Genomic DNA, 18,948 nt, shown 5'->3' with positions numbered 1-18,948 from the left:
AAAGTTTCATTGGTTAGGACACTGAAACTTTGGAATTTATTTGTTCTGGCAGCTAGCAGTATGCTAAATAACTTACCTCCATCCTCAACAGATCGAATTTCTTGCCTTCAGGGGCCAAAATGCTTAGCACCATGCCCTCCCTCCGGACCACAGAGATCAACCAATGAAGCTCTAAGCCAGAGTCCTCCCTGCCATCAGTAACCAGGGCAAGAAAAGTGGATGGAATTCCCTATTCTTCACTACCTTCCATTCTTGGTCTTAATGCCTGTTATTATGTCTCCAACTGACAATGAATGGTGTCGCTGAGGAATGGCATTCTCAAATGTCTTAAGGACATTCTGAAAACTAAGAGGAAATTGTTCAAGAAAGGGATCAGGATATGGGTGACGGAATCCCAGAGATGCTCTCTATTACCTGCATCCTCGCTGACAGTGAAAGCCGTGTTGCCCAGGGACACAGTGGAAGCATCATTGGGACCACTAATGAGCACCTTGGCCGATGCCACCCTTCCGATGCGGGCATTGTCTGAAGCATCTGCCAGGACAATCTCAAACTCTTCTTCTTCTTCATATTCACTGTCATCAATGAGCATGACATCACAGGTGGACATGGTGACACCAGGCCCGAATATCACACGACTGTCAGGAGACATCCCTCTAGATTTAAAATCAGAACCCGATTCTAGAGCATAGAGGCTACTTCCCATAGCTGACTTAGGGACTGTGTAGCAAATTGCAGATACAATGCTGCTTGAATCCCCTGAAATACAAATGGTAAGAAAACAAAAGCATTTGAGTGAGCACTTCTCAAATTTTAAAATCTCTGATAGTTTGGTAAGCTTGGTTCCCTCTGACACATTCCATCACTACTTCTGTTCAAACTCTGACAGGAAACCTTCCTGCATTGCAGCTTCTTAGGCCTGTGGTATAAACCACTTGAGGATTTAATATACCCCAAATACTTCACCAAACACTTTAAAATGGATTTCCTATTCTGTGAATTTTGTGCTCTGTTAATTCACAAGACTCATTGCTCACCATCTAAGACCACAGAGGAGAGAATGATAAGAGACATATTTGGTACTTTAAGTAGCAAAGTAATTGTGTCCCGAAGGTAGTACTCTGAGCACAGTTCACCGCCTTTCTGAATAAACTTCTGCACTTTAATTCCCAGGGAGAAATCAGCTTGTTTAAAAAAAGAAAACAAAATAAAACCTGCCTCTCTGTACAAATGACTTATTAGTGCTGCCACGTCCCTGGAAGACAGCCTGATCTGGGCCTGGCTTGCTGGCCCAGAGCAATCAATGGAGCTTGCTTGTTTTCTAAGTGGCATCACCAAGGGTTTGCACTATCTACAGTGTTTGTTACACTAATGCCCAGTCAGCAGATTCAATAAAAAACCTGACATCATCACTTACAGTCATGTTTGGACTTTGAATGAAGATTTAGTTTCCGTGGGTTTTAAAGTTTCAATATTGCACAATCACAAATGCATATGATCTTTGTTTTGTTTTCAATCCCTCAAGCATTGCCCTTTATTTCTCACACATGGTTTATTTCTCATCTGAGCTCTATACGTGACACTCATGTAGGAAAATCTTTAAATATATTTCTGTCTTCTAAAACTAAGATGAGAAGCCAGTTCTTATAAACTTCCCTCCTTGACCAAGGCTACTAAATATTTTATAGATTGGGTGATTGATTAAGAATCCTAAATTCATGAATAATTTGCAAGGCCAAATATAACCAGTCTTCTAGTCCCATTAAAGAATAAATGGGAGTGCTAACAACTTGAACTAAGAAGAGAAGCCTTCTGATAGTACTCACTACAGGTAGGATCATTATTAGGGTTGTTCTGGGAATTTAAATAAGCTAATACATGTAAAGCACTTAACACACAGAAGTTAGTATGGTACATGAGCACTTGGCACATAGAATGGACTCGAAAAATGCTAGCTATTGTTATAGCTCCTTGACACCATTGGCACCAACAGACCTTTTCTTTCGATAGGTGCAAATAGAAAACCAGCGCTCTCGTTGACCCGGTAGGTCTTCTTATCAAACTCTAATGTGGGCTCGTCCTCAGTGTCATTGATAATGACCTTCGCCTGGGTGAACTCCCCTAATAAGGCATATGCTGGCATGCTGAGCTCCACGGTGAAACTCTCAACGTTCTCAAACACATCATCATCATTGATGACAATGGTGCAGGACTTGGTGTCCTCTCGCTCATCAAACTGCACCTGTCACAAAGCAAACAACAAGGAGTTCTGCTGTGTCTGAGATTCCCCTGCTCGCTCCCCCAGAGCATCATGGGAAAAAAGAGGACCCAAGTCTAGTGGGCAGAGCACTGAATGAAATAGCTGGTTCTTCCAACCCAACTTCCTGCTGTATCCCCTGAAACACATGGCTACCTGTTCCTATTCTTCATCTACACATTGGAGTGGATTTACCACATAGGGACATGGAGGGCAAAAACATCTCTTACTCTTTGGTGACTATAGAAAAACATGTTGGTAACTATTTATATCTTGTTTTACTAATTCATTTGGGATAGCAAGAGTCATTTGATTACTCAGGTCCCCTTCTATTTGTGGCAAGTTTACCTGGAAAGATCTTTGAACTTGGAGGGTGAAATTCTGGCCTTAAGCTGGGTTAGTCTATGAATCTTTACAAATGTCAGATTCTTCATCAGCTAAATAACAATTTCACGTACTTATTTTGCATATTTACTGGGAGGACTATAAGACACAACGTGTAATGAAGGTGCAAAGTATATTTTAAAGCACTGAACAAATGCGAGATGTTATCCTTATTACCATTTCCGTATTGCTTACACAATCAAAATTGACATAGAATCTCAGTGTACTGAATAATGGAGTTTGAAGCCACAGAAAGTTATATTATGAACAAGCCAAACTGAATTTTAACTTTATATTTAACTAAACCCTTTGCCGTTAAGATGGGCTAGATCAATAATGTAAATGAATTTAGCCTGGTACAAAACAGAGAAATTATTTTATATCCACACAGTTGTGAACATTACAGGGATTTATTCTGGTTTTACTGCGTCTTAAAAAAAAGATCAAGATAAAACCTTGAAAAGGAACCAGGGTTATGGATCTATCCAAAACTAAAAGGGTAGGAAATAGGCCTGGACTACTCTTTGTGTAAACTGAGATAGCTAAAATGTGTAAAATAGTCATAAACCTCTAGGGACACACAAATCTGAAAAATTCCTAATTTTCATCAGCAGAAAATTACTATTCCATATCTAATCAACTAATCAAATTAAATTTTACTAAGTTCCACATTTCAAAACACTCCCAACTTAATGAAACACCCCTAGATGTCTATTTAGTTCTAGAACCCACTGCCTTTTGCTTTTCCTTGACAAACTCAAGTACATGCTCTTTCTTATTATTTTGCTAAAAGACTCCTTGGCTTATCTGCTCTTTTTTAATTCCTCATTTAAATTTGACCTCAGTCCAGCTGAAATGCCTCAAAGAGAGAGCCCACTCTTCTTTACAGAGATTTATGCTGTCATAAGAATAGTGAAATTACTTTGCAAAAACACTGAAGAAATACGTAGTCAGTGCCAGGTATTGTGCTATTCATAAAAGAGGACAAATATGGGGTATCCTGCCATAAGGGAGTTTACTGTTTAAGTCCTCTTCCTTTCTTCTGTGTTTACTCTCTCCTCTCTGTCTGCTTCTTCCCTACCCAGGTGCTGGCTACCACCGCTGTGGTAGAGACCTGTGTAAGTATCCCCGCCCCAGCTGCTCTCTGCATTCCCTGCTGACCAACACAGCTGTCCTCTCACGTCTCAGGTACCTCATACTTAGCCTTCCGAAGCACAGTCAAGACCACCCCCCGCTCCAAACCTGCTCCTCTGATGGTGTCCCCTCCCGGCAAGGGGCATCACCATCCATCTCCCGCTTCTGCCCACACTATCTAGTCTGCTGTGAAATCATATCAATTCTTACTCATCTGTTCAATCCACCCACTTGTCTCCACCTTCGCTTCATAACCGAAACTCACGCTACCATCATCTCTCACCCAGCCTATTCCAAGAGCTTCCCGACCATCCCCCACACTCTCTCTTCCCTTCCTTCAGCTAGAGAAGGTGAGGGGAGAAAAAGGGCTTGGATCCTAAGGGTGCCGCGTAGAACATGATCCCTTGAAGACCTTTTTTGGTCATGAAGCAAAATGTAAAGACTGAGAAGCCAGACAACTTAAACTTTTGCAGTTAAAAACTTCCACAAAGAGTAGATGGACTGAGAAGAACTAAGCCCTGGGGGAAGGGAATGCTGGAAAATCACCTGAAGAAGGGCGCCAATGGAAAGGGAGGTGGGATAAAGATTAGGGGGCAGGTGCCCCACTTGCCAACCACCTCAGGGCAGCCGTGGCTGGTGCCTGCTGGCAATCAACAATCAGAGGCCCCCCCCCCCCCCCTACCTGGCCAGCATACTCCACATAATCCTGCTGTCCGGGTTGGGAGCTGACCCTGGAGCTGGAGCTGGCTGTGCCTTGCTCGGTGCGACACAGGACGATGGCATACTGGTTCAGGTTCCCACTCCTCTGCACTGTGACGCTGACAGAACCCGCTTTCTCGCTGACGTTGTAGCTAGAAGCACACAAAAAGGCCGTCTCTGAAATTCTGAGCTGGGGCTGCGAAGAATCCACTTGTTGAATGCCTGTCTCTTCTGGTTGATTACGGTGCCAGGCAGCTCGGAGAATAGGAAGTTCGGCTTCTTTAAGAAGCCAGGTTATGAACTGAGGAACTGTGTTCACCTGGGACAGTCACAGCACCAAGGGACCAAGGAGGGCCCATTTTCAGAGAGAGTTGAAAGGCTCGCTCTGAAAGAAGATGGGCAGCGCGTAGGAGCTATGCACTTTGTTTTTCAAAACACAGAGAAATGACAAACAATCTCTCCCTAGTGTGGTAGAGTAACTAGAACAGTGGGTTCTTAGGAAAGAAAGCTGCTTGGAAGGCAGTTAATGACTTAGCTCAAGTGGGAACTGACTGGACCAGATCTCCAGGAAGTGTGCAAAGGAGTCAGGGTGGTGGCAGAGATAAGAAAATAAGAATGGGGCCTACGTAACAAAGGTGTTTAGACAAACGGAGCTTTGTGGACACTGGGGAGTCACAAGGAGCTATAGACTGAATGTGCCCCCCCAAATTCATATGTTGAAATCCTACCCCCAATGTCCTGATATTTCGGAGGTGACTAGGTAATGAGGGTGGAGCCCTCACGAATGGGATTGGTGCCCTTTTACAAGAGGTCCCACAGAGCTCTCTGGTCTTTCCACCATCTGAGGACACAGGGAAAAGACATCTGCCTCTGAACCAGGAAAAGACTCCTCACTAGACACTGAATCTGTCAGCTCCTTGATCTAGGACTTCCCAGCCTCCAGGACCGTGAGGAATAAATTTCTATTGTTTGTAAGCCATCTTGTCTATGATATTCTGTTAGAACAGCTCGAACAGACTAAGACACAGGGTTAACTTAGCTTGCTGCTACGAATTTGTATTGTTTTGGCAAAGTAGAAGGCAAACTGTCCATGCACTATTAATTCATAAGTATCTAGGTTTAGAAAAGCCATGAGTGAGTGGGACCTGAGCTGGGCCTTGTTTTTCATCACTGAGGATGAGTATTGGGCCAGGGCTTATATCTTGTTGCTGTGAGTGTTGCCAGCAAAGTGCTTCTGACAGGTTAGTCTTCATTGCCAGCTTTGGGACACTCTGTACTATTCAGCCCATTAAACGCTGGAGGGTTGTCCAGAAAAAGTGATCAGTTTTAGTCCATTTATTTAATTTTTTTTTAAGGAGATACAAATAAGAGGGAAATAACAGCAAATATATATATATATATATATATATATATATATATATATATATATATATATATAAAATCAGTGTATATATATATTCTCGAAGTGTGTGTGACTAAGAGTGGAACAGCCCACTTGTGGGGCACATGAAATCAAGTTTGTATGTTATCCCCCACCTCCATTCCAATTTTTGTCTGAATTATCATGAAATTGCTTTCTTAGAATAGTGAGTCTCTGAAATGTAGACTTAAAGAATTATTTCCCCCACAAAATTATAATCCTAGTTATAATGTGACCTATAAAATCAACACTGTGCTTGCCTGCCTTTACCAAAGCTAGTGCCTGTTTGCCTCTCAACCCCCCAAAAGACTACAAAAGCTCCTTAAAGAGTACTTATATTAAACTATGAATTTGTCCCAAAGGAAATATAATCCTATAAACACCAAAAGAACTAGGGGAGAATATAAGATTGAGAACAGAGAGAATGTAGAGGGTAAGGCAAAGATGCTTTATTATGGGCCAGTGATTATTTTCAGCCAGTACTGAATGTGTATTTTGTTTCTTATCAGTTCTATTGGATTATCTTCTAAAACTTGAGGGCGGAAGTAAAAATACTTGTAGGAGATGCAGTAAAGCACAATGGTTAAGATCACTAGGTTTCACCCCAATCCTAGTTTTACTGCTTATTAGCTATGCGACTTCGGGTAAATTAGTTAACCTCTTTCTGTCTTCATTGCTTTGTTCTTGTGGGGACAACAATAGCACTCATCTCACAATAGCAAGTATTAAACAAGATAATGTATGTCAAGTGCCTGGTACACATAGTATTAAAAAACATTTGGTGACATTATTATTTTTATTATTGTTATCCCCACCACCACCATCATCAGATGACTAGAGTTGGCCCCCACGTACTTCAACCTGATCTCCTCTGCTTGCCTGATTCACTTCTCAAGAATGAAAGCCAATAACCCTTGTACCTGGTATATTTAAAGCTGATGAGGGACCACTGAACATGGAAGACATTGTCGCTGACCACATTGGGTTTACTGTCTTTCACCAGAAACTGAAAACTATCCATCATCTCATGGATCTTCTCCTTGTGCAACACGTAACGGATCAACCCTAAGTTCACATCCTCTGTGAGAAAAAACACATTGTGAATTAACCCAGGGATGTAAAGACAGCCTTGTAGATTCCACGCTAACATACCCAGTTTATTCTTTAATGGGTTGTAGACAGAACTTAATTTCCCAAGAACAAAAAAGGATAGTAGTCTTAAAAATAAATGTGTCTGCCAGATTTCAAAATAAAATCCTACCGCTCTGTGTGACAAAGAGCTGTCTTTACGTCCAGGAAATACCCTGATGCTGTTGTAAAATGAGAATCCCAGGGTCTCAGCAAAAAAGTACTTTAATGAATCTCTCTGGAATATTAAAGGCAACTTTGAGAGCTGACAAAGAGTCTTTGACTCCATCCTTTGTGTACACATGTGCACACTCAGCCTTACTTCCTTCTAAATAAGGTTCTTTGGAAGGTATGTGCTACTACAAAAAGCTGGGGTTGAATTAAAACAGCCCATACACAAGGCACAGATTAAAGGTTCTCTTCTAGGGGAGAACACAAGATCGAGAACAGGGAGACAAGGGAAATACGGTGCATGAGTTGTAAGACACAGTTTTTGCAATGACGGCTCAAGGTAAGGTCCATACTCAAAAGAAATCTGGAAGAGTCTGACATGCTTATAATACTACCAAAATACAAAATGGTCTGCTTGATGTGATTCAAAATAGGAAAATATTTCTGTTGAACAACGTACCCGTGTTGATTTTTATTTCTTTGTTAAAGACTTAAGAAACAATCCATAACCCTTAGAGAAAAAATTAAGCCATACAGGCTCACGGATATTTCATAAAGTCTGGTTGTTGTTTTTGTTTTTTGTTTTGAAAGAAAACCAAGCATGTTGCACATCTGAAACTAATGTAACATTTGTGTCAACTATGCTTCAATTAAAAAAAGAAGAAAACCAATCAATATCATGTGATCCTGCCACTAAATCTTGCCAAAACCTAAAGCAATCTGGGAGCTGAGCAAGCATGGTAAAGACAATTTTTTTTTCCTTTTGCCATAATTGAGAGTAATAGGAAAAGGAAATCAGGGGAAGTAAAATTCTGAAGTTGGATGGTTAGACACTAAACGATCTATTTGTTTGCAAATAAGTGACTTGAGGGTAAGTAGCTAGAAGTGGTTGTGAGAAAGATCAGGGAGGTAGAGGAAGTTAGAAGGGATTTCTCCCATCTCTCGGTTCCCCGGTTCCCCGAGTCCGCACCCTGAGTGAAAGTGCCGGTAGCTCTGCCAGGCTGTAGCTTATTCTCCACATGGCCGTGCTTGGGGCCCGCTGTAATCTCATAGACAAGATGCTGGTCCTCTGTGTCTGGGTCCATGGTCAGCAGTTCCTTCTTGGTGATCAAGTTGGTTGCCTGGAATAGAAACCCATTAAATTTAATTCCTAAGGTGGGAATAAAGCCAGACCAAGACCCTCTGACTCAGAATTAATTCAGTTCAACAATGATTTACTGAGTGCATTTACTGCATGGAAAACTCTGTCAGGATTGAAGAGGCTATGAGGACTGCAACCATCCCAGCCTCCATCCTTGAGGTGTTCACACTTTATTGGGAAAGAAAGGCTCGTGAGCAGGGCAATTGTGGAAAGAGCTATAATGGGAGATACAAAAAAGAGTACTGTACACTTTCGGGCAGTGGGAGAGATTAATTCCATCTGGATCGGAGGAGGGATTTGAGGTGGTGGGATTTGAGTTTGGCTTTTAAGGAAGGCTGGAACTTTGAAACAATGATAAAATACAGGCAAGATGGCCAAAGGCATCTACCTTATTAGAGTCAATCACAATTCTTGAAATTGAGTAAGATAAATATATGATAGCCCAATATTGCCCAAATATACTGGCTAAATTTTAAGTTACTCATTCATTCATTCAACAAATATTTAGTAAAAGCAAAGGTTTGAGAGAAAAAAGGGGGACATGTAACTGACCTTTGGATTTGGCAAAATAAAGGTCATTGTTGACTTTGATAAGAGTCATTGCAGTAGGATAAAAGTGGAAAGTAGAAAACCAACTGGAGAGTGTCGAGAAGAAAATGGGATGGTTCTGAATATGGGGGAAAAAAATCCAATAAGGGATGCGAGGAAGTTATACTAATGTAAAAAATCCCAACCAGTTCTGTAGAAAGCTACAGCGTAGCAGCTACATATACAGCCAACTAATTAGCTCCACGGAGACGGGAAAATCCACATCCTAGAGGGAACACCACACACAAAAGAAAAATCAGTGCCTGAACTGAAGAAGCACGTGTGTCTGGCTGAGGATGAGGATTTACTGCTTGGTATGTCACCAGGTAAGAACCGTGGCATATTTTAAAAGGACCAAATTGGGATTTAGGAGAAGAAAGGAATTTCTAAAGTAGAAGTCCTCTGAGGACACTCACCTACAAAATACTCACTTCCTTCCCATCTATGGCATATTCCAGATATTTCCCGAAACCCATCATCCCCTACTTCTAGTTAACAAACTTGTAGCTGAGCCAGCTAGAGACTCTATTCCCAGCCTCTCAGATGCAACAGATGGAGCCATATAACCAATTTCTTGCCAGAATAATCTGAGCACAAGTGATGTGCTTCATTTCTGTATTACTTGCTTAAAATGAAGTTCCTTGCCCTCTACTTCTCGGTTTTCTTCTTTCCATGGGCTGGAATATTGATGAATAGTTCAGGAGTGTTGGCTACACCTTCAACAGCAACAACCCAGTGACGTGAGAATAATAAGACAGAAGGAATCTGCATCTCTGAAAGGTCATGTAGAGCCCTGGACTGCCCACTTACTACCACCCCGTATGCGAGAGAAAAAATAAACTTCTATCTTGTTTGAGCTTCTGTATTTTGGGGGTCATTTTGTAAGAACATCTTAAACTATATACAATCTTAACCAAACTCATGGAGCTTGCCAATCTCAGGAAAATCAGCTCCCTTAGGGAGGGATAAATGTGAGTCAACTGGACTTCTATCCCCACGTGGTCACAAATAAGGACACAGCCCATGTTGGTTCATGTGAATGTGGCAGACAGAAAGGCCTTACCTTGCCATCCATGTACTCCAGCCACTGAAGCCCCAGGTTGGTAACAATTCTAGGGGTGCCATCATCTACTGGGAGGATGTCTACCTGGAAATGCTGAGGTGCCGCGGTCATAACCTGTGGGGGAAGCCAAAAGAGAAAAGTCATCATTCACAGACATCTGAAGTATGTCAGGTCCTACGGCCTACAAAGCTGGAACCCCAGAAATCTGTTGGCAGCTCAGAACGGGCAGCTGTGCCAGTTTCCATTGCTTATCACCCTTGGCATGAGGCACAAAGAATGCTGATTGATCAAGTGGGGACAAGATGAGAAGAAAAGTTGACTTTCACACACCCATGCATTCCTTAGGTGGGTTCAATATTGCCCTGAAGCGAAACAGCAAACAGTAATTTCCCTTCAATAACTCTTGTTAAAATTCTCAGGAGAGGTGGACTAAACTTATCATTCACATGCTAATGTCAAAGTCTCCAGGTGGGATTCTGCCAGGTGTGATAATAAGTTTCATGAGAGGATATTTTCTTTCTTTTTTTGGAGGGGAGGGAGGAGAAGGGCAGAGGAAATCAAGAAAGAATAAAGCGTTTGTGGGAATAGTGAAAAGAAACTGGTCTATAATTTCATTCTCATGCAGATACATGTACACATACACACTCCACATATGTGGTGAGTCCGGCCCAGAATCTCTGTTTCTGGGAGGATAAGGCACGCCGGCATGCAGGGCAGCAAGACGCTGGCTTTTCAATCTTCTGCAACCTTCCTAAATAATTTCCATTTCAAAAATAATACAGTCCCTCTGGAGACCTACCATGACCTTTTATATTTATCAGAGAGGTAGCCCTCTTGCTGATTCATCCTGAAATCTCTTTTCTCTTCTGAAAGTCAAATGAAGTGGGGGAGCAGCTACAGTTCAGAAGAGAAAAAAATAAAAACAATGATCTGCCAGGTGGTGATGCAGAGCAGACACCAAAATGACAGGAAATCCCAAGAGCCGTCTCACTGACACCTGGGCCAACGGAGAATGACCTTCACGCAGACTGTCTCTAAAGGATGCAGGGGGATCTTTCTTCCAGGAAAGGAATCATTCCTGGTCATCATCAAAGTAGGAAAGGACTCTGCAGGATGAGGAGCTGACCCTTCTGTTATCCTGAAATACAGCTGGGTGTGATTGAGTTGCTCAGTCACGCTGCTTCTGCTGAGTCAGACTCGAATGCGCAAGATGCAGGCGGGTCCTCGGGCCCCACCTTTCACCACGGTTGCCGTTATTCCCCGGGGAGGGTTAGGATCCTGCCAGAAACCTGGCTGAGGAATGAAGGAGTGAGCAAAAGCGGCAGGGAGGGGAGTGGAGAGGCCATCTTTAAGTTTCTTCCAGACACCTGAACCTTGGAACAGGGCAATTCTCTTCAGGAAGGAAAGCTTGACAACTGCAGGACCTCAAGAGAAAAACCCCTTTACCTGTTTCACCAGCTGGTCCTAAAACGATGACAGTGATGATGATATTAGAGCCACAGTTTATTGGATGCTCCCTATGTTTCCTGTGTAAGGCACTGGGCCAAGTGCTTTATGCACATCCTAAGGACTGGTCTCATCCCCATTTCACAGACATTTCAGCTAGTAAGTGAGAGAGCCAGAATTTAAATCAGTGTCTTTTAGATGCGAAAGCCATACTCTTAACCAGGTTGTTCTCTTCATGACATTGAAAAACTCTGGCTGGCTGAGGGGACACACAAAAGAGAAAGACAATCTAGAATCATATGAGATTAGCTACTAGAATCAGATGAACGCAAGATGAAAGGAGTCAATGGTGTGCCAAAAGGAAGAGAAACAATGACAGTCATAGGAACAATCACTATCACCCTTTATTGTGCGTGCTATTTGCCAACAATGTTCCCCACTTTATGTGGATTACCTCCTTTGACCCTTAGACTAACTGAAGCTGGTGATTGTTACCGTACCCATTTTACAGATGAAAAGCTCAGGCTTGGAGAAGTTAACTAATTTGTGGCCAATTAGTGACAGAATAAAAACAATGCTATTCTTGGCTGAAAAATGCCCTGTTCTGCTTCTGGACAACCTCTGGCACACTGCGCCTCCCTCTCCGCTGTCTGTGCCCCTCACCTCTTTTCCTCCTTCTTCGACGATAAAGAAGGGATTTGTCCCGTCAGCCACAGTGAAGGTGAACCGGTCTCTGAGGGAGTTGCTGCCGTCGTGGCTGTAGCTGACCCGGTTCTGGTAGATGTCTTCCATGGTGAAGATGGACGTGTGCCGGAAATGCTGCCCGCGGCTGGCTCGCTCGATGGTGCCGTGGCGCGGGGGCTGCACAACGGTGAATGTGACAGACTCGGCCTGTCGAGGAGGGAAAAAGCAAGGTGGGAAGGGAAGTTTAAAACAGAAATCAGGTCGTTTTGTTTCGTTTTAAAAGACTGATTGATTGATTGATTGATTGATTATTTATTTTATTTATTTATTTGATGGGGGTGCGGGGCAGAGGGAGGGAATCTTCAAGCAGACTCCCTGCTGAACGTGGAGCCCGACACAGACCATCCCACAACCCATGCGATCATGACCTGAGCCGAAACCCAGAGTTGGACGCTTAACCAACTGAGCCACCCAGGCACCCCAAACCAGATTTGTGAGTGATGGCCAACAGGCAGTCAAGGGTATCCAAACCTAAAGACGTTTATAAAATAAGGATTGCATTTTCTTTATAGATATCAAAAATAAAACAAAGGAGAGAAACTATGTTGGGGATTACAATTGAACTTATGTTCTGGTGCCTTCTGGTGTCAGACTAAGACATTTAAATTTGTCTTTTAAGGATCATAGGGGAAAACCTGAATTTTTAACCTCTACCAGGATGATAGGAGCTAGACCTTTAAAACTACTCATTTCCTTCCCAACCTTTCCCCCCACTTTTCCAAAATTCTCGTATCGAGCATCCCATATACATCAGAACAGAAGCTAATTTCCCATTTCTAGTTGCGGCTTCTAGGGTGGCACACAGAAGGAAAAATAAAGACATAGAAAACACTGTTCAAGACCTCCCAGTGATTTCCCACCAACTTAGAATAAAATGCAAAGGCCTGACATATGCCAACAAGGCCCTCTGTGGCCTGGTCCTAGGGTCCTCTCTGGCTGCATTCTTTACTCCTGCTTGCTTATTGGGTCCCAGTCTCTTCCCTTCTTTGTTGTAACTCGAAGTTTCCAAGCGCACTTGACCACAGGGCCTTTGCACTCCTGGTTCTTTGGCTCAAAGAATGACTCAGATAACTGCATTGCTTGCTCTTCCACTTCATGATGTCTCTGCTCAAAGATCAGCTCCTCAGAGAAGACTTCCCTGACCACTCCGTCTCAAATAACACACCCTTCAATCTCTATGGCTTTTATCTTGCTTTATTTTTTAATTCATAGCACTCATCATATCTGACATGATGTTATATGTTCTTTCTTGTCTATCCCCCTAACCAAAGGCTGGAAACCCCCTAAGGCCGGAACTCTCTTTTGTTCCCAGCCCTGTCTTTAGCATCTGGAGCAGAAGCTGGTACAGAGACGGATACCCACAGAACTAATGAACAAAGTTATGGTACTCTTTATGAGAGCTAAGTCATGCCAGAATGTTAGATACTTTAATCTGAAAGCATCATGAGAATAAGAGTTTAGTCTCTGCATGCCCTGTTTTACTGAATAAAGCCTCCTTCCTTGAGGATGCTCATATTGTAGTATTTCGCTGTCATTCAGAGAAGTCTGAATGAAGGAGGTAAATGGTAGGAAAGATGAATAGGTGCCCCAAACCCTTGTTCACTCTAATAAGGAAGAATAAAAAAAATTGGCTAAAATGTCATGTAATTGTCTATGAATCATGATAAAAAAAAATCAGCATATTAAGGGATTGTTCCATGTAATCAGGGGACAGAGTGTATGTACTTAGCAGTTCAGAAAGGGTTTAAAAACAATTTGATCTCAAATATATTAGTTTCTCTTTTCCAGAAGGCCACAGGGTCTTCTGATTTTTAACCTTTCAAGGGTGCTTGCACTGACCTCACTACTCTGCCCTACCCTTGGGATACACAGTCACAATGTGACAGATCAGCCTCTCATTCAGCCAGAGAACCCAGGGGAATGCTCTTACCTCTGTGTCTGCATCCACCGCCTTGAGCTCAAACTCTGTGATGGTCTTCCTCACACCCTCCTGCACCCGCATGCCCAGGTTCTGTACAACAGGCAGTGAATCGTCCACAGGGCGTATGGTGATATGGAAAGTCTGGGTTACCTAAATGGCGGAAAGTGCAGGTGGGACACCGGTCCACGGCACCCACCCAAGTAGAAGGTAGGCGCTCTCTACTTTTCCTTTCACCCATTCCTGGCTTGAGTGCTTGACCAGGAATCCAAAGTGGTTTCCCTTTGGCAAGAGCCCCCAGAGCTGTCAGAAGCCACCACTATCCTTGGGTGAGAGCAGGCGAAAGTGAAGCTTGCGGAGTTGCTTCTCATACTCCCTTCAAAGAAGACTGCTGAATCAGTGCCCATTCACTGAGGGAATGGAGTACCTTGCCTACCTCACTGACTCCATCGGAGAGCGTAAAGCTGAAGGCATCAGAATGTTTCTCGGTTTCACTGGAGTGGATATACCGAACATTTTGTGAAGTCAGGTCAGCTTGAGTAAAGGAACTAATCTGGACACCTAGCAAAAGGGGAAGAGAGAACCAGAAAAAGGATGTCAAAATGCTAGCCACACTTCTAATGCTAGAGAAATGCCATACTTTCACCAGACGGAGTCCTTTGTATATCTCTTACAGCATTTACGTGCTTCTCTCTGAGACCTTGTGTTAGAGTCGTTTGTGTATTTTTTTTCCCCTACCACAGCATATGTTCTGTGGGAGCACATGTTAACTTAATTATCTAGCTTCTGCTATGTGCCAAGCCAACAGCAGGTGCTCAATAAATGTTCCTCTCCTTTCTCCGGGGTTTATGTATGCAGGTCAAATCTGCGAAATGCAGAGCCATTGCCTTAGTCTCCAAACTCCTCTCTCTTATGTTTTATATTCCCCCATAGCCTCATAGTCCTTTCTGAAAACCTGTCCTAATTTTTAATATTGTGTGATGGTTTAGCTTTTGAACACTGGAGTCATAGGGCTTGGCTACACATACGCTTTTCTCTGTGATTGGTGAGCCTGGCATCCATGATTTCATTGGATATTCTTCAAGGTCCCTTTCAATCTTCTGGTCTATGATTTTCTAGCTTCTCATATACCACGTTAGCCAGGCTGGCAGTTAACAAAACTTACCGCATGACTTTGGGGTTGGCGAAATCATTCTATCTTAACTCTTAAATGATCTAAAAAACCAGTATCCTTTAATAACATGATATAGAGGAAACACATTAAATTTTTTTCAGACTTGTTTTAAAAGTAAAAAAAAACACAATACTAAAGTGATTTTAGATAATGCCAATGTATCCCACAAATGAGTAATATCTTATGTTTTTAAATGTCCCACAACATTTAGCAAAACAGCCCGGAATTCTTGCTTCTATCTTAGGGCTTCTGTGACTCATCCTCTGCTGCCAGCCAAGACGGAAACAAAACCACATCTTTTAGTCCCTCGGCACAAATTCCCTCTTTCTGATTCTGGATGCTGGGTATTAATCCATTGAGTCTAGTCCTTTGGTCTGGTCCTGAAATTCATTTGCTGCTTCCTGGGATGTATTATTTATCATTGTTAATCCCAGCAAAACCAGTTTGGCTTTTTTCGTAAAAAAACAGATTCTACTTTGACTATTTTACATTTAACTGGGACATCAATATCACTGGCTTTATCTTTTTTTACAAAAATCAACCTACATGGTTTACATTTGCAACTTTATCATCTGAAATTTGTTACCTAGATACAACAGCCTCCTGAATATTGGGGCATTATTATTATTTTTTTTTTGATGAGGAGGCATTTGATATTTCTGTGCTTGCTTGCTACATCAGCTGTTGACAGGCAAAAAATGTGGCCCCCTGTCTTATCACTTTGTCTTGTGGCTCTAGACAGAAATCCATACCATTCTTTAAAAATTTAATAACTTCAGACTGGCTGCACTGAGAAATTTAAATCTCTTTCCCTTCTGTGAATCCATCCTCACAGCTCATGGGGAAATACTTGTCTGGATTCTCGCAATCAACTCGTCACCTACTTCACTGTTCCCTTTATATGAGTCCTTAGTCTGAGAGTGATTAAGAAAGGTGACAGGTTTTTCCTTCTTGCAAAGAAAGGTTTGGAATTGATCTTTTCTTTATATTTCTTATTGAGAGGGAACTGATGTAAAGTAAATTGCACATATTTAAAGTGTACAATTTCATGAGCTTTGGCACATCCGTGAAACCATCACCTTAATCAAAATAGTGAACATATCCATCACCCCCAAAGTTTCTTAACACTCTATAATCCTTATATTCTTCCCTTTTTGTCCCCTACCCTATCCCAAAGAAACAAATCAATTATTTTCTGTAACTATAGATTAGTTGAATTTTTCTAATTTTTTTCATAATTAGAATCATAGAGTATATGCTATTTTAGGCATGGCTTCTTTCACTTAGCATAATTATTTTGAGATTTATCCATCTTGCAGCATGCATTAATTCTTTTTTATTCTTTTTGTTTGTTTGTTTATTCTTTTTTATTGTTGAGTGGTATTCCATCGTATGGATATATCATAGTTTGTGTCTCCATTCACCTGTTAATGGACATTTAGGTTATTTCTAGTTTTGTGCTATTGCAAACAAAGCTGCTATGATCGTTCACGCACCAGTCTTGGTATGGGCATAAGTTTTTATTCTTGGGTAAATCTCTAAGAGTGGAATGGTGGGAATATATATTAGGTACATGCTTAACTTTTTAGGAAACTGCCAAACTAAGTGGTTCTTTGTGCCAGAGGGTAACAAGGTGCATCTAGAACAAAAGCTTCAAGAGGACAGGGATTTTTGTTGTTTTTTCACTACTGTGCACCTAAAATAGTGCCTGGCACACAGTAGGTACTCAAAACACGCTTGGTGAATGAATTCAGTTCATCCACTGTAATCGCTATCTAAGAGGTCCTACTGAGCACAGATTTTCCACCTCTGTACACTTCAAAAAATATTCTAGCCTTTGCTAATTGGGTATTGGAAGACTTAAGCTACTCACCATCAGGATGGTATTTCCAATAACATATCGTCCCTACTGGCTGTCACAGCAGGTAGTTACTCTTTGAAATATCTTGAAGGAGTTTAATCCCATCAAAGGTGTTTTCCGTTACCAACCTGCTGGCTAAACTATGTTTCTGGCCATATTACGGAGACCCACATTAACCCTGTCAGTTTTTCCAATTCTCCTGGAGGGCCAGCACGTTAGAGAAAGTTCAGTCCAGGTCAGGGAAGCGTGCACGAATAAAGCATCTTTGAAGAAACTGCCTTCCTAACAGGATGTTAGGTGATTGCCTTGGCCTTCCTGCTTTCTGCAGGGCTGTGGATGGCTGCATGCACGCTGCCTGAGTCTCACCTCAGGCTCAGGCTGTGGGAGACCCTCAGCTTTTCTTCAAAGCCTCCTGTTAGGGAATGAATTGTGTCATCTCCGCCCCCCCCCCCCCCGCCCCCATTCATACGCTGAAGTCCTAACCCTCAGTACCTCACAGTGTGACCTTATTTGGAAACAGGATCATTGCATATGTAAGTAGTTAAGATGAGGTCATTAGAGTGGGCCCTAATCCATTCTGATTAAAGTCCTTATAAAAGGGGAGAGTTTGTCTGAGACATACACAGACAGGGAGCGCGCCATGTGAGCACGAAGATGGCCATCTCTGTAAAGCCAAGGAGAGAGGGCTGGGACAGATTCTCCCTCACAGCCCTCAGAGGGGATCTCAACTCTGCTGACCCCATGATCTCCGACTTCCAGCCCCAGATCTGTGAGACAATACATTTCCTCTGTTACGTTGCTCAGTCTGTGGTACTTTGTTACGGCAGTCCTAGCACACTCAGATCTCTCTGCTCGCGGGGAGAATCCGAAGTAAAGCAATGGGTGCATCTTATTTTGGTTGATGTCACCATCCTGAGAGAGGCAGAGAGAAAGAGGAAACCAAGGAACACCTTTGCTAAAGGCTCCTCTCCGGGAAGTCCTTCCGGACTCACTCCCATGCCTCCCTCAGGCGGACCTCACTGTGCGGTGGCTCCCACCGTCCTGTCATGTTGCGGTCACAGCTACAGAGACACATTTGCACATGTTTGTTTGCATGTCTCCCACTTCCAGAACAAATGCTCTCCTGCAGCAGTTACTCAGTGAATGTCTGGTGAAGGTGAGAACCGGTGTTGTGCTGGAGACTGCTACCCTCCTCCCCGACTTTAAAAAACACAGCTTCTGTTAGCTAAGCGACTGGATGCCCAGTTGGGGGCTACCACTCCCAGTCACCTCACAGCTTTGTCTGACTACCCTCTTGCCACGGGATGTGATCAAAATGGATGTGTTCTTCCAGTAATACTCCTAACACAGGAATGGACGTGGGCTCCCCTGGCCTTTGTCCCTTACCGCTGGCTGGGGAATGACAACAATTACAGTAGTCACCTTGGACCAGAGATGGGAGCCTCATACTGAGGCACTTTAGGCCATCCAGGCCACCTGCCTCTGGATTTTTCTGTGAGAGAAAATGAATTTCTTTTTTAAGGCACTGCAGTTTGGGCCTCTCTGTTTCAGAGGCTTAGCTTCTATCCTAATAATATAACTCCTTACTCTGATTTCACAAGAAAAAGAGGGTCTTCAGGGTCCCTGACATGGGGGTGTGGCCCCTCAACCTTGAAAAGGGCACACGCGGGGTCCAGACTCTCATGCTACCCTCCCTCGAGGCAGCAGGCTTGGTCTGTCTTCTGCACAGTTTGCATAGGCATATGGCTCCCTATATCTCCTCAAGGGAACAAAATAGGATCTTCATACCCTTCCTGTCTATCTAAAAAGAACAATCATGA

At 42.8% G+C, this 18,948-nt stretch overlaps 1 protein-coding gene across 5 annotated transcripts in view; it reads right to left on the bottom strand.

Moving 5' to 3' along the window:
• FRAS1 (Fraser extracellular matrix complex subunit 1) overlaps positions 1–18,948 on the bottom strand; it is a 420,408-nt gene that overhangs the window by 52,405 nt on the left and 349,055 nt on the right. For 4 of the 5 annotated variants that reach the window (XM_064584673.1, XM_064584674.1, XM_064584670.1 and 1 more), the window contains 9 exons: positions 14,521–14,654; positions 14,106–14,246; positions 12,095–12,322; positions 9,986–10,099; positions 8,164–8,314; positions 6,815–6,974; positions 4,458–4,626; positions 1,996–2,242; positions 415–759 (listed from right to left, as the gene is read on the bottom strand). In XM_064584673.1, coding sequence (XP_064440743.1) covers positions 415–759; positions 1,996–2,242; positions 4,458–4,626; positions 6,815–6,974; positions 8,164–8,314; positions 9,986–10,099; positions 12,095–12,322; positions 14,106–14,246; positions 14,521–14,654 — 1,689 coding nt within the window. The remainder of the gene's footprint in view (positions 1–414; positions 760–1,995; positions 2,243–4,457; positions 4,627–6,814; positions 6,975–8,163; positions 8,315–9,985; positions 10,100–12,094; positions 12,323–14,105; positions 14,247–14,520; positions 14,655–18,948) is intronic. The other variant, XM_064584672.1, reaches the window with a different exon arrangement.

This window comes from Mirounga angustirostris, unplaced genomic scaffold, assembly GCF_029215605.1.
Source record: "Mirounga angustirostris isolate CCGP_5_RB_7025 unplaced genomic scaffold, mMirAng1.0.hap1 SCAF_2, whole genome shotgun sequence".
Classification (NCBI taxonomy): Eukaryota; Metazoa; Chordata; class Mammalia; order Carnivora; family Phocidae; genus Mirounga; species Mirounga angustirostris.
The sequence above is the reverse complement of the archived record's forward strand: the minus strand, read 5'-3'. Positions and strand labels throughout refer to the sequence as shown.